General features: G+C 45.1%; 1 protein-coding gene across 1 annotated transcript in view; it reads left to right on the top strand.

Moving 5' to 3' along the window:
• The window catches only part of IFNAR1 (interferon alpha and beta receptor subunit 1), a 229,840-nt gene extending 207,788 nt beyond the window's left edge, over positions 1–22,052 (top strand). The window contains exon 11 of the mRNA XM_085621378.1: positions 20,115–22,052. Coding sequence (XP_085477504.1) covers positions 20,115–20,312 — 198 coding nt within the window. The 3' untranslated portion in view covers positions 20,313–22,052. The remainder of the gene's footprint in view (positions 1–20,114) is intronic.
• Positions 22,053–26,555: the final 4,503 nt, after the last annotated feature.

Here is a 26,555-nt window from a genome sequence, read left to right as displayed (position 1 = left end):
CCCGGAGCCGCCTGAGGTCGTGAGAGGGCGCCGACGGAGGTCGTGAGGAATACCAGAGGTCGAGGAGGAAGTGAACCGAGGTCGAGCGAGCGGCGTCATCGGAGGAGTGAAGTCCGCCCTCCGGAGTCGTCGGAGACCGAGGTAGAGGAGCACCGGAGGTCGGGAGTGAGGATCGCACTCCGGAGTCGCCCGGAACCTGTGTGGAGGAGCACCGGAGGTCGGGGGTGAGGATCGCACCCCGGAGTCGCCGGAAGTTGACATCGAGGCCAGGCCGGCTGACGTCATCGGAGCCGAGAGCGCCATCGGACCGGAGCCGCCCGAAGTCGACATCGTGAAGAGACTGCCCGACGCCGTCGAATCGGAGGTCGAGATCGAACCGAGGCCACCGACATCGGACCGGAACCGCCTACCGGCGTCGTCAAAGAACTGACATTGTGCCGAGGCCGCCGAGACCGAACCGGAACCGCCTCACGGCGTCGACACGACTCCAGCGGCGTCGGAACATCAGAAAAAGGGCAGTAAGTGGAGTAGAGGGCGCCTAAGGCCCTGTGGAGACCTCTAAGGGGCTAGGGAGGTGCTGAAACCAACCTGACTGTGCAAGGGGTGAACTGGGACTAACCTAGAGAGGTTGTGTGGAGAGAGAAAGCCAGGGCACTGGTATTCCCCCCTTTGATCTACCTCAGCTTAGGCCTCAGCCTTGTCCCAGCCAGGGAGTAGCCCCCCTCAAGCCTTCCACAACCCTACAAGCTGTGCCTGGGCCAAATCAGCCCTTAAGAATTGAAGTGTCATCTGATTACATGAGTGTTGCTGTATACTTTTAATTATTTATTGGGGGTACTGTATTTATTGAATTTTTACCTATTTATTGCTGCACTATATTTATAGGTCCACAGGACTTGATGGTGTACAATATTTATTGGTACAGTATTTATTGCCTCAAAGTATTTAATTGTCTGTATATATTGCACTTGTATTTATGCCCTGTTATTTATGATCACCCCTATTTATTTCATCAAACAGCCAATATTTATTTGACCTGCACTAATTGAAACTTGTATATTGTGATTGACCTATTTATTTTTCCAATCAGCAACTAAGAGAAAAAGATAAAGAAAGAATATTTTCATAATTTTTACGGTGTAGAGTCGTTTTTGGAACGGATGCACGCATGGTTATTGTATGGGTATATTGTATGCTTAGCACTGCGCCTGTTTCCTGACCACTCGAGCCAAGCTACCACAGTGTGTTCGGGGAGTCCACCACCACCCCTTCTAGTGTGGGAGTGGGCGTTTCCAACAATGTGAGAACCACGGCACTCAACCTGTCCACAACTGTGCATCGTTGGCTAACGGCTGTGTAGGGATTATATTACTGAGAGGTGTGCTGGTTGTGCCTGATTCTCGGCACCTGGTGTGAGATCCTGACCTGCTTCAGGTTGGTGGCCCTGGTAGGGGAGTGGTTTGATTTAGGGCTGCACCTAGCCGCAGCACAGCAGTGGGATCTTTACACCTCTTTTTTTGCACTTCCTTGTTCCCGTTTTGTGGCATACATTGGAGGGTAGTGAAATGAAACTGAGGCATACAGAGATGACCAGCTCCCAACTGTGTTACTGACTCAGCAACGTGATGAGATGCTGGCAGGTAGATTGGTGTCACATGGCCTCCTTTCTACAGTTGCTATTAATGGGGTGAGGCAAAATACCCATTTGGGGGATCTCATCCACTGGGGCGAGGCCCAACTGTGGGAGCCATAGTAGCCCCGGGCTGACTTTGGCGCATGTACGGCTGAGAATACTGGCCATCTAGACATTGATATAAACTGTTATCGCACTTATTATCCCACCGGGGAGCATCAGCCAGTTCTACTGTGAGAATGCCCGCTCTGTGCCACTCGAATGTTACCCATGACCTATTCAGTCTCCTCTGGAGTCAGCAGATGCCCTGAACTTACAGTGAGGGAACACTGCCATAGGCAAACAAGCAGAACCATTACTAAACAAGGGCAAAAAAGACCACAGACAGTCCAAGCTGGTTTTGGGAGCTGATGCTCAACAAGGTCCGTGGGCCAGGACATACAACTTGATGACACCATGCTCCAGCCGGGCATGGGCACACCAATAGAACTTATTGACAGAATCGACTGGATGAAGGAACGGATTGATAAACATAAGGACTGCATAGATCACCTGAAATGGCGAGTGTCAGATGCAGAAGACAATGCCAATGGATGCAGCGAGAAGCTCCTGCATATAAGAAAATGTCCTAGAGGTAATCCAAGCTAAAATGAAGACCTGGAGGCTTGCTTTCCCAGCAACAACCTGCACAAACTGGGGCTCCTGAAATCTATTGGCAGAATAGATGGTTATGTAGAGAAGGTGTTGGAGAGTATATTTGAGAAGTTTGCAGTCACCTCCATGTTCTCTATAGAATGTGTGCACAGATCTCTTGGACCGTCCCCCTCTGGGAACATATTCAGCCAGTAGATGAACTTCAAAGACTGTGGCACAGACTTGTGCCTCAGGAAATGCCAAAACCTCACATATGATGGTTATAAGATATCAGTGTAAACAGACTTTAACCTTGTGGGACAGCCAGCAAGTACGGAGTTCCAGTCAAGAGGAAACTGCACCAGGCAGTGATGGAGTATACCCTACTGTACCCTTGAAACTGCGCATCAAAAGGCTGTGCATACTCTCTGATTCCAAGCAGTCCACCAGATTTTGTAGCAGGGACATCGCACCTTACAGAAGTCAGAAAGGGAGGGGCCGATAGTGCCTCCTATCTCCCCAGTAATGCTGACTGATAAACGAATCTCACTTTCATTGTAGATACTGTCACTGCTGATAGCACAGTTATGTTTGCTCCATACAATCAGTTTTACCTAGACTGCAATAGATTGAGCATAATATTCATGTTTTCTGGTACGGAATGAGTGTCCCAGAGTCTTCTAGACCCAGCTCTCAACCTCTAGGCCCTTGTGGAAACTGCTATTTGTATAGCAGTTTCCACACAGGCCTAGAGGTTGCCAATATACTTCAGTGATGTTTGCAGTCATGGATCCATGGTAGCACTTTACACCCCCTGCATTCCTTGGCCGCCCACTCAGTCTCGAGTGGGATGTGAGCCCTACATCTTGGTCACCTGTGGGAGAGAATGTTCACGCAAATCTTGCCAAGTGTTAACTTATCTAAACAGGCACAACATTGATATTGGTCTCCTACAAAAGAAAACCCATCTTTCTGACCGATTGACCTCTACGCTGCAAAGCATTCATCTCTGCATAAGGCAGAGGTGTTGTAATTGTAATCAGAAAGAGTACCCTAGTGCATCCTCAACAGGTAGTATGAGACTGGGAAGGTCAATATATGATCCTGCATGGCATCTTACTGGGTACAACGGCCATCATTGTCTGTATATACAGGCCTAATTTAGCCAGCCCTGGTCTCTTTTGAGAGGTTTGACTGAAAAGTGCACAACACAATCCACAGGCACCCATGTGGGGACATTTCTTCAATGTGGTCCTTGATCCTTTGTGTGACAGATCCAGTATGACACACAGCCATCACACTCTGGTTGCCCAGAAATTGCATGTGATCATGTCTGATAATAGTATAATTGATATCTGGTTCACCAAGCACCCTTACTCCAGAGAGGGTACTTGTATCACATCTGTGCAAAATACATGGTCCAGGATAGACTACTGGTTGGTATCTAGAGATGTTGGATCATGGACCACACTGATCAAACATACTCCCAGACGTCTTTCCCACCTTTCCCCAGTTCTTTAAAAAATTGCCTTCATTGCATAAAGTCTCCTGGAGGCTGCTTTACATGACTGCACATTAGTGCGGAAATAAATACAGACATTCAGGAATATTTTTCACTCCGTTCCCAATTTGTGGATAGTTCAAGCACACTGTAGGAATCCTTTATGGTGGTGATTCGTGGAACATGCATGACCAAACAGTTTGGTATCCTAAAGAACTTAGAGGTCAACTTAGTAAACCTGAAGAAGAAGTCCATTCCTTTTTAACAAGATCACTGCACCTCCGTATAAACTCAGGCACTGAGGGAATTCAATATTAAACTTGAATACTAAAAGGAGGCAGCTGAAAGTGAAGTAAACTACCTAGTCAGGTATGAAAAACTCAGGCTCTATAGCAAGTTAGGCAGGCCAAGGAATACTCTGGCTAATTTTCTGTGACATCCATGAACTAGTTCAGACTTTATTCAGATTTGCTCCAATGATGAGTCGCCATTGTCTTTTGATCTACCTCAGTCCAATTCTGGCCCAACAAGAGAGGATATGAATTCCTTCCTCAGCATGATGGAACAGGTGGGACTTGATAATCCCAACCACCAATAATTAGATGTGCCAGCATCCACTGAAGGAATCATCCTAACTATTCTAAGCTTGCCGAGAGAAAGGCCCCTGTGGTGGATGGGCTGCCCCCTCAATACTACAAGGAAAATTCCCATATCCTAGTGCCCTATCTCCTGGATGAGTACGATGAGTCCAGGGAAACTGGAAATCTTCCTTCCTCACTACATGAGGCTTTAATAATGACGATCCTCAGGCCAGGTAACCCGCCTGAGTGATGCGACTCCTTCTGTCTGCTATCACTGACTAATATTACCAACTAAATTTTGGCCAAACATCTGGATTATAGAATACTTCCTCTACTTAATAAGTTAAACCAATCTGATCAATTAGGCGTTATGCCCAGGCGCGCCACTTCTCACAGCCTCCGCACCATTTTTGCATTACTAAACATGTGTGATCCCCAAATTAATGCTGTGGCAGTGCTTCTTGATGCCACTAAGGTATTTGACTTCTAACTATGGAGATACTTTTCATGATATTGAAAGGTATTGGCTTTACTCAGTCTGCAGCACGGATTCGTCAAAATGGGTTTTGCAGCGTGAATCTTTCTGGATTCACTATGCTGTGCATTATTCCGCGATCTCGTGGTTGGGTCCGGATTCGTAGTCTTTCTTTTGTTTTTGTTTTTTTTTTGTAGCCCAGGTGGGCGTCGACGTCCCACCATTTGGTGTACCTCTCGTGACGTCGGCGTGCTTCCTGCGGAAGTCCCACCTTTGGGGCGCCATCTTCAGATTCTTTTTTCCGCCGTTGGGTCTGGATCGTCATCGAGAAGCTCCAGAGTTTTAAACGAAGGAAGAAGGTAAATACGCGAGTTTCATCGAAGGAGAATTTACAAAAGACTACAGAGAGGAAGGAATTACAGCCGGGACGGCGAAGAAGGAGGAGATCCTCGAAATTCTTCGGCGCCCACAGGAAAATGCGCATTCAGGGACTCTGAGCGCAATGGACAAGACGCCATTTAAATTCTGTCCTAACTGCCACCACAAGTACGCGCAGAAGGAGCAATATCCGGTGTGCAACCTTTGCCTGCCGATCGACCACGAGAGCAAGGACTGCAACGCCTGTTCCACATTCACGCCGAAGACTCTCCGGGTGAGAGATAGACAGAGGAGAGCCAATTTCAACATGGAAGGCAAGGGTAAGGCCCCGTCGCTGTACGATCTGGGCCTCTCCACCGACGATGAGGACAACATCGCCGAGGGACCTGATGTCTTCACGGTCGCAGAGACCGATAAGAAAACGCCTGACAAGGTAAGAGACACGTCGAGGGCGAAACCCCCGAAAGGGCCCCGAAAATCTGAAAGTGACTCTCGAAAAACAGAGTCAAAGTCCTCAAAAGGAACACCGGCACCGAAAAGCTCGACGACCGCGAGTGGATCCAAGGACAGAAGACCCAGCGGATCCTTCTAGAAGGATTCCCAGGTGCCGAAGGCCGCCGAAAGACAGAGTTCATCGAAGCAGGCCCACGAGGTGGGGCGCTCGGCGACGAAAGACAAGGCCGGTTCGACGCAAGCTCCGTCGAAGAGACCTACGGTCGACGCCGAACAAGTCTCCGAAATGGAGAAGAAAAAGAGAAGGCTCGAGGCGGAGATGGAGAGCATCCTTCAGAGGAAGAAGGAGTTTGATGAAAAAATGAAGAAATTCAAGATCCCAACGATCCCACCGACGGAGGTCGTCGAGATCGAGGAACAGGAAGAATTCGACGCCGATGAGCTGTCGAAGGATCCGGAAGAGGAGGAAGAAGGCCCCTACTATGAGGGAGAAGATGAAGAAGAGGATCAGCAGTCGTTCTACGGCTCGGCGCCGTCGACGACTCAGGAGCTGGAATGGCAGGACATCGACACCGAAAATCCCGAAGAGCCCGTGGAGACTTATCCTTCGAGGCCTTCGCCACCAGACGACATCGGAGCATACAACATGGTCGTCAAGAGCGCTGCAGTGGCTTTTGGAGTGAAATTAGACGAGGAAAAGCCGAAAGTTGATTTCCTACTCGAGACTCTGCACCCCATCCAGACGAGGAGCCAGTTCCTCCCCATGCTCCAAAGCGTGATGAACCAAGGGAAGGAGGCGTTTAAGGACCCAGCAACATGCCGGTCCATCACGCCCAGAACGGAAAAGAAGTACAAGCACTCCTCGCAGGATCCTCCTTACATCAAGGGATCGGTCACTGCCGACTCCATCATTGCTTCGACGGCCAGGAGAAGAGCCAATGTGCCGGCGACCTCGGGACCACCTCCTGATAAGGAGAGCAGAAGGATGGACCTCACTGGAAGGAAGGTTGAAAGAAACGCCGCAATGCACTGGCGCATGGCAAACTCTAATGCGTTACTGAACAGGCACCAGTACCAGCATTGGGATGAGATGGGGGAACTAGTCAAGCATCTCCCAGAAGAGTACCGACAAAGGGCTTCCCATCTAGTGGAGGAGGGGAAGAATATCGCCAACTCATGCATTAAGACTGCATTGGACGGGGCTGAGACTTCGAGCAGACTAATGGCCATTGGGATCACTGAAAGGAGGCAGGCCTGGCTGAGAATTTCTGGATTCAAACAAGAGGTCCAGAACAACATGCTGAACACCCCGTTCAACGGTGAAACGCTGTTCGGGGCACCGGTGGACGAGAAGCTCTCCCAACTGAAGAAGGAAAATGAGACGGCAAGGTCCATGGGGGCCCTGCAGTTCAGAGGGATGAGAAGAGGCCCCCCAGCTCGGAGACCCTACGGAAGGGGAGGTAACCAACAGGGAACGTCACACCAAGCATTCCAGCAAGGACAGCAGGGTGACAGTCACAGCCAACAAGGACAGCAGAAGCAGAACTGGCAGTACCAACCTCGAGGCCAGTCCTTTCGCGGGAGGGGAAACGGACGTGGCCAAAGAAGAAGAGGGGGAGACCAACCCTCTTCTAAGTGACTTTGCACGCAAGGAGACGCTCACTCCCAGTATACCCTGAGGGGTGAAGCGCAAAATGAACACAGTGAGGGGGGTACACGAAACAAGCGCCTACGAGCATACGACACTGGTAGGCGGAAGACTGGGACTTTACCTTCAACAATGGCAAAAAATAATCACAGACAAATGGATACTTAACGTCATACAGCACGGATACTGCATAGAGTTGGAGAAAAGGCCTCCAAACAGGAAACCAAAGAGAAGACAACGCTCTGGTCAAGAGCTTGCTCAACTCAGGGAAGAGGCACAACAACTACTCCAAAAGGAGGCCATAGAACCAGTGCCATGCAGAGAAAGGAACAAGGGAGTGTACTCAAACTACTTCCTGGTCCCAAAGGTGGACGAAACACTAAGACCCATCCTGGATCTACGATTCCTAAACAAATTCATAAATACACAAACATTCAAAATGACATCGCTACAAGAAGTGCTACCTCAAATACAAAGCGGAGACTACATGTCCACCGTGGATCTCAAATATGCCTACCTGCACATCCCGATGAACAGGCGCCACAAGAACCTGTTAAGGTTCAACATCAACCAGGACCATTACCAATTCACAACCCTGGCATTCGGTCTAAAGTCCGCACCAAGGGTTTTCACGAAATGCCTTGCAGCAGTAGCAGCGTACCTAAGGAGAGAAGGGATTCATGTGTATCCTTACCTAGATGACTGGCTGATCAAAGCAAGTACTCGCGACAAGTTTGAGGAACACGCAGAGCGGGTGACAAGAACACTAACAAGCCTGGGGTTCTCGATACACTCGGGAAAGTCATCAATGGAACCAGAACAGGTGAAGATCTTCCTGGGAGCGCAGATCAACACCTTAGACAAAACAGTCATGCCCAGCGACAGAAGAACGATAGCCCTGCTGAAGGAGACGCGTCTCTACCAGAAGGGACGAGCTCTGACAGTGAGAACAGCGAGCAAGATCATGGGCATGATGGCGTCATGCATTCACCTAGTCCCCAATGTACGGCTTCACATGAGACCGTTCCAGGAATGGCTGCAACAACAATGGTCACAAGCGAACGGAAGTTGGGAGGATCTAGTACGCACGCAGTGCAAGAGGAGATAGCATGGTGGAACAGGGAGAACATAACTGTAGGAAAGCCCTTGACACCACCAAGCCCAACTGTGACCATTACCACAGACGCATCCCAGATAGGATGGGGGGCGCACATGAACAAGCTCAGAGTGAGGGGTCTGTGGACTCCAGCAGATGCGATCAGACACATCAACTACCTGGAATTGAAGACCGTACTGCTAGCGCTGAAGGCCTTCCAGAGGCAGCTATACAACCAAAAGGTGTTGATACAGACGGACAATACTACCACAATGTTCTATATCAACAAGCAGGGAGGAACACAATCATTCCCTCTTTCAACTCTGGCACAAGAGATTTGGAGATGGGCCATCCCACTCAAAATAGACCTGCTGGCGATACACCTACCAGGGAAAGAGAATGTGGAAGCCGATTGGCTCAGCAGGCAGACCTCGGCATCCCACGAGTAGGAGCTCAATGGACAGGAAACGCAAAGGCTATTCAAAAGGTGGGGTACACCGACAATAGACCTGTTTGCAACACGCCTGAATGCAAAATGCCGAAACTTCGCTTCCAGACAACCAGAAAAACAATCCCAGGGGAATGCCCTATGGATAAGTTGGTCAAGGACATTTGCATACGCTTTTCCACCAATACCACTGATGCACAGGGTACTCAACAAGTGCAAGACCAGCAACATGACAATGATCCTGGTGGCACCACAGTGGGCGAGACAGACATGGTACTCACAAATAGCGGAAATGGCACAGGGACCTCCACACAAATTCGCAAAAAGAAAGGACTTGCTCTCCATGCAGAACGGAGAGGTTCTACAACCAGAGCCAGAGAGCCTCGGACTGGCAGCTTGGCTCCTGAAGACATAGAGTTCGCACACCTTAAACTACCTCCAAGCACTATGCGAGTGCTGCGGGAGGCAAGGAGACCAACAACACGGAAATGTTATGGGGAAAATGGGAAAAGGTTCACAATGTGGTGCAGCAAAAATAAACTGCAAGGAAAAATGACAAAGGAATCAACGGTGCTTAGATACCTCACACACCTTCTAAAGGCGAAACTTCGCTCATCGTCACTGAGGGTACACCTAGCGGCGATCGTAGCTTATACACGAGGTGAGACAGGAGGAAGCTTCTTTACGTCACGGGTAGTAAAGAGATTCCTGGAAGGGGCGAAAAGAATAGCGCCACCAAAGAGGATGCCGCCTCCGGCATGGAACCTCAACATAGTCCTGACGGAACTTATGAAAGCGCCCTATGAGCCCATGCACAAGGCCTCCCTCCAAATGCTGACAATGAAGACAGCCTTTCTGGTGGCAGTAACCTCACTGCGCAGAGTAAGCGAGTTGCAAGCGCTAACGCTGCAAGAGCCCTACATCCAGATACACAAGGACAGGGTCGTAATGAGAACGGACCCACTCTTCATGCCAAAGGTGGTGTCAGCATTCCATTTAAATCAAACAATTCAAATACCAGGTTTCTTTCAGGACCCAGCAACAAGCGCAGAAAGGGCACTGCACACTCTAGCCGCTAAAAGGGCGGTGATGCACTACATCTGACAAAAGAACACAGGAAAATCAAACAGTTTTTTGTGTCCTTCGCAACGAGCTTCCTGGGTAGACCAGTGACAAAAAGCACCATCGCACGATGGATTGCGCTAACAATACAATTCTGCCACAAACAGGTGGGGCAAGAACTATCCGAGGGGCCACGGGCCCACTCCACAAGGAAGAAGGGAGCAACAATTGCCTTTCTGGCAAATACACCCATTCAAGACATATGCCTGGCGGCAACATGGGCTTCGGTGCACACGTTCACCAAGCACTACTGCGTGGATATACAGATGAACATATATTCAACGAACAACGCTCATCTTCCACCCAGCTGCCACAGGGATAACAAACCGCTACAAAATCTATGCACAGCATAGTGAATCCAGAAAGATTCACGCTGCAAAACGAATAGTTTCTTACCTGTCGGTGTAGTTTTGCAGCTTGAAGATCTTTCTGGATTCACTAACGAACCCACCCAATTCCGCCAGGAAGATGAGGCAGGAGAAAAAAGGGTGGAAGGACAAAGACTGAAATAACAGGATAAAACTGAGAGGAGATATAAAGGAAGATACTTAACGCCTAGGGAAAAAAGGACCCGAAGATGGCGCCCCAAAGGTGGGACTTCCGCAGGAAGCACGCCGACGTCACGAGAGGTACACCAAATGGTGGGACGTCGACGCCCACCTGGGCTACAAAAAAACAAAAAAAACAAAAGAAAGACTACGAATCCGGACCCAACCACCAGATCGCGGAATAATGCACAGTATAGTGAATCCAGAAAGATCTTCAAGCTGCAAAACTACACCGACAGGTAAGAAACTATTCGTTACTATCAAATCCTCTACAGATAGCCAGAGGACTAAGGCAGGGTTGTCCCCATCCGCAATTCACTTTGCAATTGCCGTGGTACCCTTTGCTGCCAGACCTTGTGCCTTCAGATGCCTCATCACCTCTCTCTCTGTGCAGAGGACGGTATGTCTGTGACTCTGTTACGAATATCTCAGCCATGATCAAGAAATTCAAGAGGAAGAACATCCAATGACAGTTTATCACATTATAGTAGAACAATTGTGGTGTGTCCACTCATTTCAGATGTACGTACCTTTTGTCCATGAAGCGGGGTTCTTGAAGCGAGGTTCTTGAGGGGGCCATTTTCTTATGTTGTTAATTGGTTATTGGTATCTTGGGTTGACACTACGTCATCTATGGAGATTTAGAAAATTGGAATGTTGGAAGCTCCATTGAAAACAATGGAGTGCTCCGGGCATATAATGGCTGGTATAAGCCCGGAGCTCCAACATTCCAATGTTTCTATGTTCACAGCTCTGGCTGTGAACAAAGGCTTCAGTGAGCCTGAGGGGATTTGAATCCCCTCGCGCTCCCTGAAGGCTTTGTTTTATTTGTTAGAACATACTGCCCTCTAGTGGCAGAATGTTCTAATAGCCGTATAGCCCTTCGTAGCAGGGCTATACCAGCTATTAAAGTCCCGCTGCTTTGTTAAAGTCCCTTGCCTTCGGCTCGGGCCTTTAACACTGCAGCGGGTCTTTAATAGCCGGTATAGCCCGCTACGGTGGGCTATAAGGCTATAATATTGCTAATATGTATCAATGTATGGTCTTTCAATGGCACACTCTAGACTGATTATGTTTTGCAGCTATCCCTGTAACAATTTCAATAATTCTCTCGACTGGGTATTATAATTTGCTTGTTTTCGTGAAATTCCTATAATAAAATGAATAAAATAAAGTCTTATATCACAGGCATCTCATGCATTCATGCCTTAGCATTAGCACATATGGAAAAGTAAGGAGAACGAAACAGAAAAGACTAGCTAGCCACAAAATGTAAGAGAACAGGTTGACATGTGCAAATTGTATTGCTTTGTGTATGTTGAGATCCTCCTGTGATCACTCAGACACAGTCTCAAGCGGAATGGGCCCTGAGGTCAGAATTATAGTGACAAACATGGGTTTATTCCTCTTTTCTCACTCAGCGTGCTCAGTATGGTTTTTGTTTCCTATTGATTGTGGAGGACATCAATCTTTTCCATGCTTTTACATACCCTTACAACAATTTTCTGTAAGCCAGAGGACTCCCTATCCCAGATCATTGTCATATGACGTCTTTCTTTCATTTCTGTGATTACCGATAAGAATGTCATGACTGCCCCCCTGGGTTTTCAAATGATGTAATCCATACATCTATAGAGGATTACTGACAGCCTGATTGAGTCGCTGGCCCTGGTGATGAAAGAGCATAAATCACCAGATGGCTTTGGCTAGTGGCCTACGTGAATATCATAAGCTGTGTGTTCTTTCCCTTGATGAGCAGTTTTTGTCCCGCTTTCCATCATTTCGTCATCCCCTTTTGGAACTGCTGTTGTGGGAAATAGAAAACCTTTAGATTTTTGTTTCTCTTATCAGATGAGTAAAGACTTTTACTCCTTCTTTTCTTTGGTGTGGCTAATAAGAATAAAGAACTCAGAGGAAGGAAGATGGCGGGATGTTTCCGCCCTTGAGAGCACCTCCGCCCACTCCCGGCTGATGGCCACTACCCGCTGGTTCCCGATCCCGCTTGCCTCCGCTATCAGACCGATGAGCTGACAGAAGAACAGGGAGAGTTACTTTAAAAAAAGAATTGCAAACGAACGGACTTCTTGTAGCATTGATATCGCTCTTTGGATGTCCCAGCCGCTTACCGCTGACCGCTGCCGCCGCCCATGTGTCGGATAACCGAGATCAGCTGCGCGGTATCTGGGATCCGCACAGCAAACTGGTTCGCATTTGGGACGCCACGAAAGGCTCTCCTGACGCTTTCTCCTCGACGAACCTTCGTTTTCTCTGACGGAGGTGTGCGTGGCTGTGAGGAGGGTTCTGCCTGTCACAGGGGCTCGCCTGGCAGTTCAGGAGTTGGGTGCTGGCAGTGGTCAGCAGTGGCGCCTCCACGAGCAACCCGCCGAGGACGGGCGGGGCTGTCAACGAAGACATTAATGGCTCAAACCGACCCGGCAGGAGGAGCGGGAGCGGCGGAAGCGGTCAGGTCAGCTCATTCAAGTCCTGGGGGTGCATTAGAAGTGACGTGCAACAGTAATTTCAATGGGGCACAAGGGGGGTCTGTAACTCATAACCCACAGTTGGGGAAGCCTATGCTAAAGCTGCTTCGATCTGGCAAGGTGTCCGCGCTGCTGCGCTCCTGCGAGTCGGATCCAATCGCTCCTACTAACCAAATGGCTGACGTACTTAATGCTGCAGTGAATGAGGGCTGGGGTGAAATGGGGGAGCTAGTTGAAACACTTATTCCGTTTGAGGAGAATGTTAATGTTAATGCCAATGGATGTAATGACCACCCCGCTCTTTGTAAGGAAACCTCTGCTCTGGATGTCACAGCCCTTCAGATCCAATCTAAGGAGCCACTCAATGAAGTCCAAGTTCAAGTTATCAGTCGAGAATACATAGCACCATCCCCCTCTAAAGTAAACTGTGGAGGCTCGTCTTGTTCACCGGAACAGTCTAGTGCCGATCTCGCCCAGCTTGGCTCTGACCCCGGCCCTAGTCTTGTGAGTCCGGGGTCCCCATGTGACAAGGCCCTAACCGGGTTCGGTGGTAGACCCACTATTGGAATGAAGAAGATTAATGAGTGCTCCACAAGACAGCCAAAGCTGCCCCCTAGCCCTAATCTATGTATGGTTATTGAAGAGACAGGCCGTGGTATTACTAACTCTACTACTGAGAGCTGGAGGATTCAGAAAGGGAAACACCACAAACCATGTAGATCGGGAAAAGGCGGCAGAGGACGGGGGGTGCGAGTGGGGCTAATACTAAGGCCCATTTATCAGAGACACTTGATCGGTTGAAAGGACAGCTAGCAACACAAAACCAAGTTTGGAGCTGAGCCCCCTTCGGAAATGGGTATCCACAAAGGGGGAAGTCAGATCAATTGTCTCAAGGCTATCTAGCTCAGGAATTCCTGCCCCTCTCTCTACCATAACCAAAACCACCCCGACTCTAAAAGATCAAACGGCTCACGCCTCAGTTAGTCTAGCTGGCCCTATCTCTGTTATATCAAAGATTATGTCTGCAACGGAGTCAGTGGGACCACTCTCGGATAGTTTGGCAACAGTGGACAGCCTTCAGGATAGTCTTCAGGACGAATCTCAGACCTTGCACCGAGACTTGTGTGTCGAAGCCGAAGCTGCAACAGAGAAACTTCTCGAGGAATGTCCTCAGGATAGAACCTCTGATGAGGAACCATCCCTATCTAGGATTATGCTAGCACTTAAGACTCAAAGATCTGAAGCCCAGCAACACTACCAACAAGTTAGGGCTGATAACTTTCAAATTAAAAAATCATTGGCCGAAGTTATTAGTAAAGTATCTCACTTAACTGCAGAAGTTTCCGCTCTTCAAGGTAGGGTGGCCGTTGTGGAGGAGGAAAACTCTCTAACTATGAAACAGGTTAGCATACACGAGTCACAGCTGACTAGTGTCCAATTAAAGCTGGAAGACCTTGAGAATCGCCAGAGGCGTATGAACCTGAGAGTTTTTGGAATTCTGGAAGGCAGCGAAGGGAATGATCCACGAACATTCATTGTCGGTCTGTTCCAAAAAGCATTTCCAGATTTAGAGGACTGGGACATGGATACTCAAATCCAAAGAGCACACAGGCTGCCACTTTTTCTTTCACGAGATACTCAATCTAAAAGAAATTTTGCTAGGCCTATCCTAGTTTTTTGGGGTAATTTTTTGCTACGGCAGGCCATATTTTTGAAGGCTCGTCCAACAGTGCCTGTTAAAGTGGGCCCTCTCTCAATATTTGTACGCTCTGATCTTTCAAAACCAACTATGGATAGGCGCTGGCTTTTACGCCAACTTGTGGACCCCCTTAAAGCCATTTGTTCTCAGGTCATATTACAAGAGCCTGCTCGTCTGAAAGTTATTAAAGATGGCCATACTCATTTTTTTTTACGGAGCAGGAGGCAAAAAAAGCTCTCATAACTGGCAATCTGTAGCAACGGCCTGAGATATATTTTTTTGGTTTTCTCATTTTTCCTTGACGATGCATGTCTGTTGTTTTTGGTCTGACTGGGGGGTTGGCGGGATTGGGGGGGTCGCAGGCGGGAGGAGGGCGCTTGGTGTTCTCTTCTTGCTGTCATTGAGGACAGCTTAGTGTAAGGGTCGATTCCTTTCCTTAGACACGGGGTGGAAGTTTTATCTGAGTGGGGTGGGTAGGGAGAAGGGGGAGTTAAATAGCCACAGTACACTAAGAAAAATAATTAAAGTTTGGTTGCAAATTCATTATGTCAGTTTGTTTACAGTTGGATTTAGTAATTGTGGAATTAAGATGAATATATTCTATGACAAGTAGCACACTTAAAATTATGAGTTGGAATGTATGTGGACTGAACCAAGCCAATAAAAGAAGACTGGTTGCTGAAGAGTTGAAGGTTTTCAAACAAGATATAATTGGCCTCGTGGAAACACACGTGGCTTATAAAGACAGAAACTATTTCAAACATCTTGGCTATGACTTAATTATCTGTACATCACAGGCAGTGTCTATTCGTGGGGTAGCATTAATGAAAGCCAAGTATTCTCCATTTAAAATTTTACGGACCCTGGCCGATCCTAATGGGAGATGGGCTATAGCTCAGATATCTGTTTTTAAATCATAAAATGACAATTTGTACAATATATGGCCCGAACAATGATTCTCCTGATATTTTTACTCTTCTCAGCTCGGAATTATTAGACTGGTCTGGGGACCTGGTGGTGATGGGCGATTTAAAGTGTATAATGGATAAGAAAGTTGACACTACAAACACTAAAATTAGGAGTAGAATGAGTCGAGTGAGGTCAGCAATTCAAGACCTGCTTTACATACACCAATTAGAGGATGCTTGGAGAGTGCTATATTCTATACAGCCAGGCTTTACCTATTTTTCATATCCGCATAAACATTATTCGCGGATAGACATGATATTTGTTAAATACAAGCTGTTGGAGAATGCTAGTATGGCTGTATGTCCCAAGATCACCTCGGATCATAACCCTATAATGCTTACTTTAGAGCTGGGCAAGGTCGAGGGTGTTAAGATTAGAGACTTTTCATTTCCAAAACACCTGCTCAATAACCCTGACTATATAGTATTTATGCAAGATGCCCTTAAGGAATACCTTGCTAACAACCTGCACTCTACATCTCTGGCAACTGTGTGGGACTGCCTGAAGGCGTATGTAAGGGGGTCTACATTACAATATATAGTTAAACAGAATCGGACTCATTTTAATCTAATGGATAGTGATCACAGGAAATATATGGAGCTAGAACAGCAACACGCCCAATCTATTATTCTAAAAAATGGCGAGGAACATCAAATATATTTACAGGTTTTGGATTTGAGAGCAAAGCTTGGTAGAAGGCTTAAAGATAAAGTGGGCACTGACTTTATTAAGGTTAAAACACGGCAGTACGAGTACGGCGAACGGGTTGGACGGGTACTGGCACACCAGCTAGCAGATCAAAAAGCTAAGGTTTATATAAAAAAAGTTATGGGGCTTAATGGCAACATTTTCTTAAAACCGCAGGAGATTGTGGAACAATTTTGCTTGTTCTACACTGAATTGTATAGAGAGGAAATAAGCCCTAATACACAGACAGCTACACAGCTAGCTATTGCCTATATACAGGAGAGTGATCTGCCCGCATTGGATTCATCCCAGATCTTAAGTCTAGAGAGAAACGCTGATTTTGCAGAGCTCAATCTTGCAATTGGGGCGCTGCCCGCAGGTAAAGCAGTTGGGGAAGATACTTTACCACTCGAATTTTATAAAGTATTTAGGGACCTTTTAGCTCCAATTCTGCTAACTTTGATTAATGGGATACTTATGGGTGGGGACTCCCACCCCCCCTTCCTGGAATAAGACTAATATTGTTGTATTTCTTAAAAAAGATAAACCGCCTGATAATCTTGGTTCTTATAGACCTATTTCTTTAATTAATTCAGACGCTAAAATATTCTCTAAACTTTTAGCATCTCGCCTTGCCCCTTTGATGCATCACTTAATGTCTGAGGTACAACACAGCTTTATTCCTGGTAGGGATACTACTGCACATATTAACACGGCAATAGTCGCATTTGACGTTGCAAACCAGCTGAATCAACAGATCGGGATGATCATGTTGGATGCCGAGAAGGCCTTCGACCGTGTGGCCTGGGGCCCCTTGTGGCGCACGATGGGCTCTTTCGGCCTCGGTCGGAGGTTTATCTCGGCTATTCAGAAACTTTATTATAAACCTACCACTACGATCAAGAATAGCGGTCTTGTTTCATCTGTGTTTAGTATTTCCCGCGGAACACGGCAAGGGTGTCCGCTTTCACCTTTATTATTTGCATTATATATTGAGCCTTTTATTAAACATTTAATCCACAATAAGCGTATATCACCAGTTGTTCTCAATGGTACTTTTTTTAAAGTTACCGCATACGCTGATGATATTGCTGTTTTCACCACAAACCCAGTAGAAACTATTCCCGAACTAACTCAAGAAGCACAGCGGTTTGGGTCTTTCTCTGGTTACAAATTGAATCTGAATAATACACAGTCTATCTTAAATTTTACGTTGCCATATGCCTCATTTACACTAGGTATTACAACTTCGGCCAGGTATCTGGGGGTTTGTCTTAGTGCCCATACTGAAGATATCTTTGACTTAAATTACACACCCCTTCTGAAAAAGGTTAATAATGATTCACGTAGGTGGCAAAAGCTCCCGCTGACAATTGTTGGGAGGTGTAATATAATAAAGATGAACATACTGCCTAAATTTCTTTACCTCTTCCGCGCCATCCCTTTAAGGATCCTGATCTCTTTTTTTAAGCGCTTTGACAGTGCCGTTGGTAGTTTTATTTGGAACTATCGGAGAGCAAGACGGGCGCTCAGATATATCAAGCTATCCTTTAAGCAGGGAGGCTTTAAACTACCAGACTTTAGAACGTATTTTTGGGCTGCCTTCATTAGTCGAATTCAATCCTTAATTAAGGGACCGGATGTGAGAAAACCTTGGCTATCCTATCAGTTGGCAACTGGCCCAAACACGGGCTTCTTGCTTCAGTTTGTGTCTGATCCCAACTATTATAAAAGAGTCCGATTTAAGACTATCCGACAAACTTTTCACATTTGGCAGGATATTTGTAAAAAGTTTAATCTCCCAGATTTGCATGAATTTACTTATCTCTGGGATAATCCCAACATCTTTTCGGATTCAGCCACGCAAGTCTGGCAGCAACAGGGGATTACAATGTTGGGACAGCTTTATGATGAAAAAGGTTTCAGGTCATTTCAGTTGTTACTAACGGAATATGGGCTTGCGCATAATTCCTTTTTTAAATATTTACAAATTAGAAACTTCTTTATGCAAGGTAAAGGATTGTTGGCTCTCCCTCCTACAACAGAAGTTCTTCGTGTAATTTTCAAGAATGGTAATCGTGGTCTTATAGGGAGAGCTTACGGCTGCTTTAGGGATGAATCTGAAGATGATTTGTTTCAGGTTACAATTAAATTAAATAACATGTTTGGTATAGAGGTGACTTCTGATGAGGTTTCAGATTCACTGGTTAGAATCAATTCTTCTGTCACCTCAATCAATTTAAAACTACAACAGCACCGCATTGTATTTATGCTGTATTATACCCCAAAAGTGATCTCTAAATGGTCTACATCAAGCAATTCTATTAAATCTTATTGTCCCAAATGCAATGAATTTGCTGTAGATTTACCGCATATGTTCATTACATGTCCCAAGCTTGTTGATTTTTGGTGTAGGATTGCCCAGGAATTGAGCAAGCTAACTGGTAAAACAACGGAACTATCAGAGAAGGAAATATTATTGGGGTTATTATTGGATACAGGCAATGTTTCAAATTCGTTTGTGTCAATTTTTATGGCTTGTGCTCGGCTGACTATTGCCAGAGTATGGATAGAAAAATCTAGCCCCACTATTAACGAATTTTGGTTGTTACTGAGGGGGGTCTACAAAATGGAATTGGCATTGTCAAAAGCAAGGGGCCTGAGGTCTATGGTCAAATTTGGTCGGCTTTGGTCCAGTCTACAGTGGGATTAAAAAAATATTCTTCTCTCTCTTTTGAAACTATTGCTGAAACTTGATTTGGTTATTACCTGATATGTTAATTCTTTTGTATATATCCATCTGTATTCACTTATTTATTGTAATTGTACTTAATGTAATTTAAAAATGCTTTTTTTTTGCGTCTTTTTTATGTGACTGTGACTAATAAAATATCATTTAAAAAAAAAAAGAATAAAGAACTCAATGCTATCTTGAACCTGCACCTTTTCAGCTTTTTGTGGCCCAATGTTCCCAGTTTTGGGCCCATGTCATTTGATATAGCGGCATTCAAATGTGGTGACCTGTGACCTTTGAGGAGGCTGCTCAACGAATGAAAAGTGTACATGGAGGCCGTGCTGTTTTTTTTTTTTTTTTTATTGAGGTGGGGCACTTCTCACTGGAAACAGTTTACCCCAAGGACTAGACCAAAACTTGGTGCCATCTCTTTGCATCCTGGGTGGGCAAGAATGCCGTGTTTTTTTAGGGATTGTGGGTGGAAGTGCTGTTACTGACCTACTTGAAAAAAATTCCCCCTGTCTCCCATTACAGTGTGATTCACTAACTGTTTAGATGCAAGAAAAGCATGAAATGCCTTGTGTTCCACAATGGAAACCAGTGTTGGTAATGTGACATGCTGGCATTAAGCCCTTCTACAAGTGTGTATCTGCTCCTCACCTGATCCTCCCTTTCTGTAGCATTAGCCTGTGCCCCTCCATTCGATTCAGAACATAGCATTGATGTTCATGATCACCCACAGTTAAAGAGAATCCCCAATACCCTAAGTGAATGCACTTTACAATGGTGGGAGAAGCTACTGCAGACAAAATGTAAACATTTATGACCCAAAACAAGACAAGTCAAATTGGCTTTCTCCAAGAGTAGGGATGCTCTCTAGTTCAACAAATGCATGTTGATTGTTCACAAATGCTGGGAATGCGTGGTGCCAGTAGGTTTTCCCAGTTTCCTTTGTACAAATGTGTATTTGAATTTTCATTTATGAACACTGCAGCTATGAATTAATGTTTTCACTTCATTTGCTTGCAGTGCTTGGAGGACCACCATAAGAACAATGCATTCCCAGGATACACAGAGGAGCCTAAAGAGACATGTTGTGTAGTGGAGATTATTAATCCTGCAGAAGGTGCAAAAACTGGTCACCGTCTTGAAAACAAGCACTCTAAACAAAGTAGCAGAGATTCAGGAAATTATTCGAATGAAGAGGAAACTGCAGCTTGTATATGACATTAAAAAAGAGGACTTACAGTTCAACCCAGATGGATGCAGGAAATGCTGTATTGCACAAATATTGCAAAATCTCATCTCAAACGTCACTGGAAAGAAGAGCACTCGTGCTGTTTTGTGCAGCAGTGAATTGAGTGGGTGCTTGCAAGCTTCCCACTCCAAGTGAAAGTGTCAGTTCCGTAAATGACTGAATTGCTATGGACACTATATGGTGCCTTTAAGTGTTCTTAGTTGACATTGCACTACAATACTTCAGATTTACAGTACGGACCAAAGAAGCTCCATTTTTGATAGGTAATTTTGTCCTAGTAACAATGCATCATGATCATCTACAGGTACCATTAGGCTACCAACAGCTCTTTTTCACAGCTGCTGTGGCAGCTGTAGAAGGTGTGAGCAGGAACATTTTCTAGTGAAACATTATTTTATGCAGCATGTGTTTTAAATCACATGCTATCCATTTTTGGCCATTATGTGTTGGGTTTCGAATAATGCAACTTTTTTCATTTGAAGATTTTGTTTCATTCTCAAATGTGCATGGCATGACTTGAGAACCAGGCTCTACCTTAGATTATTTTTCCTTCATCAACTTCAAAGCTGAATTCTATGCCCTTTCCAGGAAGTATGAACTGAGTGAGAGACTTGACAAAGGGATGCTGGAGATCAGCACAAATGCTGGGAAAGACAACAACACACTTAGAAATGTATTGATTCTGTCCTCTGGGAACACAAATTCTGCATACTTCAACCATCACATGGTCTTTAAAATATGCTTATAGAGAGATCACAACAAATCTGTTTGAGTGTTAAAAGCCTTCATGGCACTTAAATGGAATTCAATGAAGACATTTAATTAGGAGGCGAAAGCGGTAAAATAATGCACTTGTAGGGGTCACTACATGAACATTGGAAGTGTTAAAAAGAACAACTAAGGCAATCTGTCAAGGACTACACGTCATGAAGGTCTATCAAGTTTCAATTGCAACTTCCACCAGTAGCCAAGGTGCCACCCTGCATTTAATAGTACATTGAAAAATGTCAAGTGTCTCCTGTAGAGGGTCCTAGACAAGCGGAAAATGCCACAGGGGCAAAAACCTCACTGGGAATCTTGTAGCTGTTGATTGAAGATTTATGCAGACGAAGATGAGCAAGACACCTACCTAACATCAGGGGATGGAATATGAATTGAAAAGACCAAGCAGGTGCCCTCCAGAAAAAAAAATCTAAAGGGAATTCTAACTTCAAGGAACAAAAATCAAAGACAAACAAAAGAAGCAAATGGGTGATGAAACTTTCGGGAACATGTGGACCCAAGAGAAGTGGCGCGCATGCTGGCAGAGCATAGCAGCTGTCTTCAGCGTACCAAAAGTTCCAGTAGGCACGCTCTTGGGGTACAGTACACTCAAACCCAAATTGTTCCCGAAAACTGTTAAATTACACAATGCGTTTCGGCTGCCCAGCAGCCTTGATCACTGATCACATGTAATACAACCACCACTCAGGTGCCTTTTTTTTACATTGCATGGTGAAAAGTGAAGAAGGACTCAGGAGGAGCTAAACATATACGGTATATTGGAGTGGTTCAGAAATAACTCAGAATGCAGACAAAATGCCTTTGGTGGGTACATGTACATTTACCACATACATCAGGTACAATACACTAACTGATGACCCAGTTACGACTCCCCGTAGTTTTCTTTCAATACAAAAGTAAACAATAAAGGTAAAATATGCCGCAAATGGTCTGTCATACGTGAGATAGAGAAGTCATGTCTGTAAGTGGATAGACTTGTGTGAGTGAATGTGTATATATATATGTATATATATATCTGTATATATAGATATAGATATATCTATCTATCTATATATATATATATCTGTGTGTATGTATGTATGTATATATAAATATATATGTATATATATATAGCATTTTGCACTGCTGTCTTGGAATGAGCACTTCATAAGGCTTTGGCACTTCCCATTCTTCCAAATCATAGCGTAAACAATGTACACAAAGAAGAAACCTATGTTGGATATCCTTCGTCTGATGTGAGACTCGGCAGCACAACTAGTTTACTTTGCCACCGTTGCTCCCCACAAGTTGTGGAGCACCCCTCCGGGTGACTGCAACCACTGAACTGCTGGCACCTCTCATAGTGACCGCAACCACTGAACTGCTGGCACTGACTAGCCTCTCAGGACGCCCTGCCAAACATGGAGTCCATGCATCTGCTGTCTGACTGTGCAATACGTGCACTCAACACTAGTTGCCTTAGGTAATATCCCGGCATGGATGTTAGACATTAATGGAGAATATTTCTTTACCAAACATTTAAAAAATCCCACATGAACCTCTTACACACATTCATAAAAGACAGCTACTCTTGCTATTTCCTCTAAGCTCCACTGTGAAGCAGTGCCGTCTTAATGCATGCGCATGCTGGGCAGTTGCCCAGGGGCCCCACGAGCATAGGGGCCCCATGCTAATCTATGCACAGACCAGAATTTAATATGTTTATTTTTTATCGATAATTTACATTCCTGTGAGTGGTTGTGTAGACAGGGCCCAGTGCACTGCTTTGCCCGGGAGCCTATAATGCTTTTAAGTTGTCTCTGTTGTGAGGACAAATAGAATGGCCTTGAAAAGAAGCACAAGTGTGAGAAACAGTTTTCAAGAGTGTCTTCGCTGTGTCCTCTACAATTTTACTCACCGGTTTAGAAGCGGGGGGTGCTGCTTCACGCTTTATGGGCAGCCTGTGATCTGCAACTGTTACCTCTAACAACCGACCTGCTTCTTTTCGTGTTGTAGATTCACATGCTATCCTCCCCATTAACAGGAAAGCTGTACAGGCAAAAATATTCACACACAAGTACTCAGAAACCTACCTGCAGATGGAGAAAAGATAACGTAATCTCAGGTGGAATCTTTATCGTGAAGCATTGTAGTTTTCAAGAAGCAAAATCACAAGTCGTTCCATGTATGTTCAAAACCAAACCATATGCTTAGAGAGAAAAACAAGCTGCATTTTGCATACTCACCACTAGATGGCAGGGTAGCACACAGCATGGGTGTACGTTTCGGGCCTCAAACCAGTTTTTACAGACAAGTAATGTGTTGATTTTTAGCTTCAAGAATTCTACTCAAAAGCTCAGCAAAATTGTATCATTTGTGCATTATAGAGAAGTGCTCTCAAAGTTAAATTGGTCCAAACTTTGTCTAAGCATTCAGCCCAACAAAAGTTTCAAATGGCAAGCATTTTGGTCAAGTTGTAGCAAGATTTTACCGATGCCAAAGATTTAAGTTCTGCTCAAGTTTGCACGATGAAGGAGAATGAATGTGATATATGCGAACAAAGGTGACTTGAATGCAGCACTCGGATAATGTTCCTGCTAGTTGCTAAAACGTGGGTGCTCAATTCTGCCATTTCGTGTTTTAATGAAATGGCTCAATTAATTAATTTAGATAAATCAAGGAATTCATTTTTTTATTTTGTTGAGTATTTAAAATCTGACTTGTTTAATAATTATTGAGCTTCATAAATGTTTGATTATTTTTTTTGTCACAGGAATTTTGCGTATACAATTAGTTCCTATGCCGTTTCTCAATAAGCTTCTAATTAATTAGGAAACCTATAAAATCGTTTATGTAGGGTCACTATGCGTGTTTTTTTAATTTATTTTTGTTAAAACCTTTTTTAATTCAATTTCATTAATAGACACAATACAAATTGAGTACACAAAACAGCCCAAATGCAGCACATAAATGCATCAGAACTGCACATATTGGTGTGTCACATAACAGGTAACTGTGCATTATTGGCCTACATTGCAATCAAGGGATTCTGGTGACATTTACAAGGACAAAGGTTTCTTAGTTTATAATGTCGCCTGACCCCTAGATGAGAATATAGGACCATATTACACATGTTTACATGTTACTTGTTATGTATTTTTTTTATATTACACGATTTATTAATTGATTTAAGTACTCTTTAGAAGGATTTAGAGCAATTCAGCGCCATCATTTTAGTATGCATTGCTTGATGGAGACTGGGCGTATATCTCTCAATGAATTGAGAAATGTGTGTTTTGGCTGGGAATAATGGGCTAACATTTAAAAAGTGCTTTATTCAAAAATGTATATTATTATAAGTCCAATTTTAAATGCCAAGCACATTGTAAGAACATTAAAAACGTGCATTCTAAATTGTGTTTTTCTTTGTTGTACATTGACACCATTGAGTAGGTTTAACAAGACATATATAAAGAAAGAAAATAAAGTGCAATAGGGGACAGTGTACCTTTTTGCTGCTTGTGCGGTGCATTTATAATGTGTATTTTCACTCCCTGAGGAGGATACATTGGTAGATGCTCGAATAAAGGCAGGGCCTGCAGCGGTAAGCTTGTCAGGTGTGTTGATAATTGTTCTAACAGCAGAACTGCTATTGTGAAAGTGATGAAATATTGTCTTAACGTTTTTATTTGTTTAGGAAAGCTAAATATCCTGCAAATGAATTCAGCATTGTTACGTGTGGCAAATAATTCACAGTTAAATCTCTTTTCTGTGACATCCGCGCTTTGAAACCGCTGACAAACATTCAATAAGAAGGCTCAACCATGTAATATGGCCAGGCCAGGCCTGTGACAATAGGTGTCCCCATAATTCTGGTTTTTCAGAGCTTGCCTTCATAGACTTATTACTACAGTGCAAGATGAAATCACATTTATATACAACAATACATCATAATTGTGTGCCATATATTGCCCTTGTTGAACGAGGGGAGGGACACCATGACTTCTGCAAGGCCTCACCTTTAGGGAGCTTTTGGTCCTCCCCACCATCCAACACTAGTAATAAACAGCATATTGCACTCTGCCCATCTGCGAGTATACCAATGTCGGAGGGACGGTCGGAAACAGAAGCGAGGAGGCTGAATAGGGTGAATATTGGGGTTTTTATTTTTCGGGTTGCGAAAGGAAGAAGGGGTTGAGCAGAGGATGGTCTTGAAACAGTTCAAATAGGGATTCTTCTGGTACAGGGAACTTCCTGAACGTCCTTCGAGGTGGTTCTTCGTTAAGGTTCAGATGTTGGGCCCTGGTGGAGGATGTGGTCCCGGGGTACTCTCGAAAAAGAAAACAAATGAGAGGCGGTCAATGTCTCGTTGTGACACTTTAATCTACCGTCACCACACCCAGTCTATACGTGGGGCTACACACAATTGGTGGTCTTTCTTTTAAATAAAAAAAAAAGGAATAACTATTAACTGGTCACTGTTTCTCTCTGTCGGGTTTCTTTTCACGGCACAGATCATGCATTATCTACCCTGACGTCTGGGAGGGCACTTTCAGGGCTAAGAGAGGGAGTAAGTCCCAGGGCCTAGAGACAAAAGAGTCAAAACTGAAGTGGAGAAACAATCATAAACAGAACGTTTCTGCTGCGGCTTCCCTCTCCCTCTATACTTGTTCCCACCCTCCCACCTTTGTTCCGCCACGTACCGCTACAGGCCACAACTCTCCTGAGTTGTGGCGGCTTGTGCGTCCTCCGGGATCCACCAGTCTTGCCGACCAGGTTTCAGGAGCCTCGTGGTCTTCCTCTTCAGCGGTCCCGTCCTCTGTGTTCTCGGCGGCGTCTCGTGGAGTCTTGGCGTCCTTCCCATAGTCCGAGTCTCCTGCTTCTGGATTCCTCTTCCGGGCTGACACACCTTCGCTGGTCACAATCCCGCTTTTCTGCCGTCCGTGACCTCGATCCTTCGTTGCGGATTGGTCGCTCGTCACCTCTGGTCCGCCCCCTCCCGGGGTTTCTTCTTCCGGGTCACGGTACGCGTCCTGCGAAAGGGAGAAGCCTGTCTTTAATTCCTGGAGGGATGTGGTATCATCGTCGAAACGGTAAGGTGTCCAATTTGCCTCAGTCCGGGGTGTGTGAACCCCAACGTCTTCCTCACAACCAAATATAATGTATCGGTACTTAATTGTAAAGAAGGAAGTACGGAAGCCCACATTTGTTTTGGTGGTCTGTGAACAAGTTAGAGTTAAATTTCTTCCTGCGCTGCTTCACTTTTGAGGATGGGGAATAGTGTATTTCAGGGCTCGAGAGGCCCAAGGGGTGCTGTGTGCACCAAAAGAATTTTGGAGAGCCATGATTGTTTGGGAGGTATGTCGGAGATTTAAGTAATGTTTGTAAACCTTGGTATAAGGTGATTGCGCAAAAGCATTAAGCAGCTGTTCTGGAAGGAAAGAAAGATG

This window comes from Triturus cristatus, chromosome 8 (assembly GCF_964204655.1).
Source record: "Triturus cristatus chromosome 8, aTriCri1.1, whole genome shotgun sequence".
NCBI lineage: Eukaryota > Metazoa > Chordata > Amphibia > Caudata > Salamandridae > Triturus > Triturus cristatus.
This window is presented reverse-complemented; position numbering and strand designations above follow the sequence as displayed.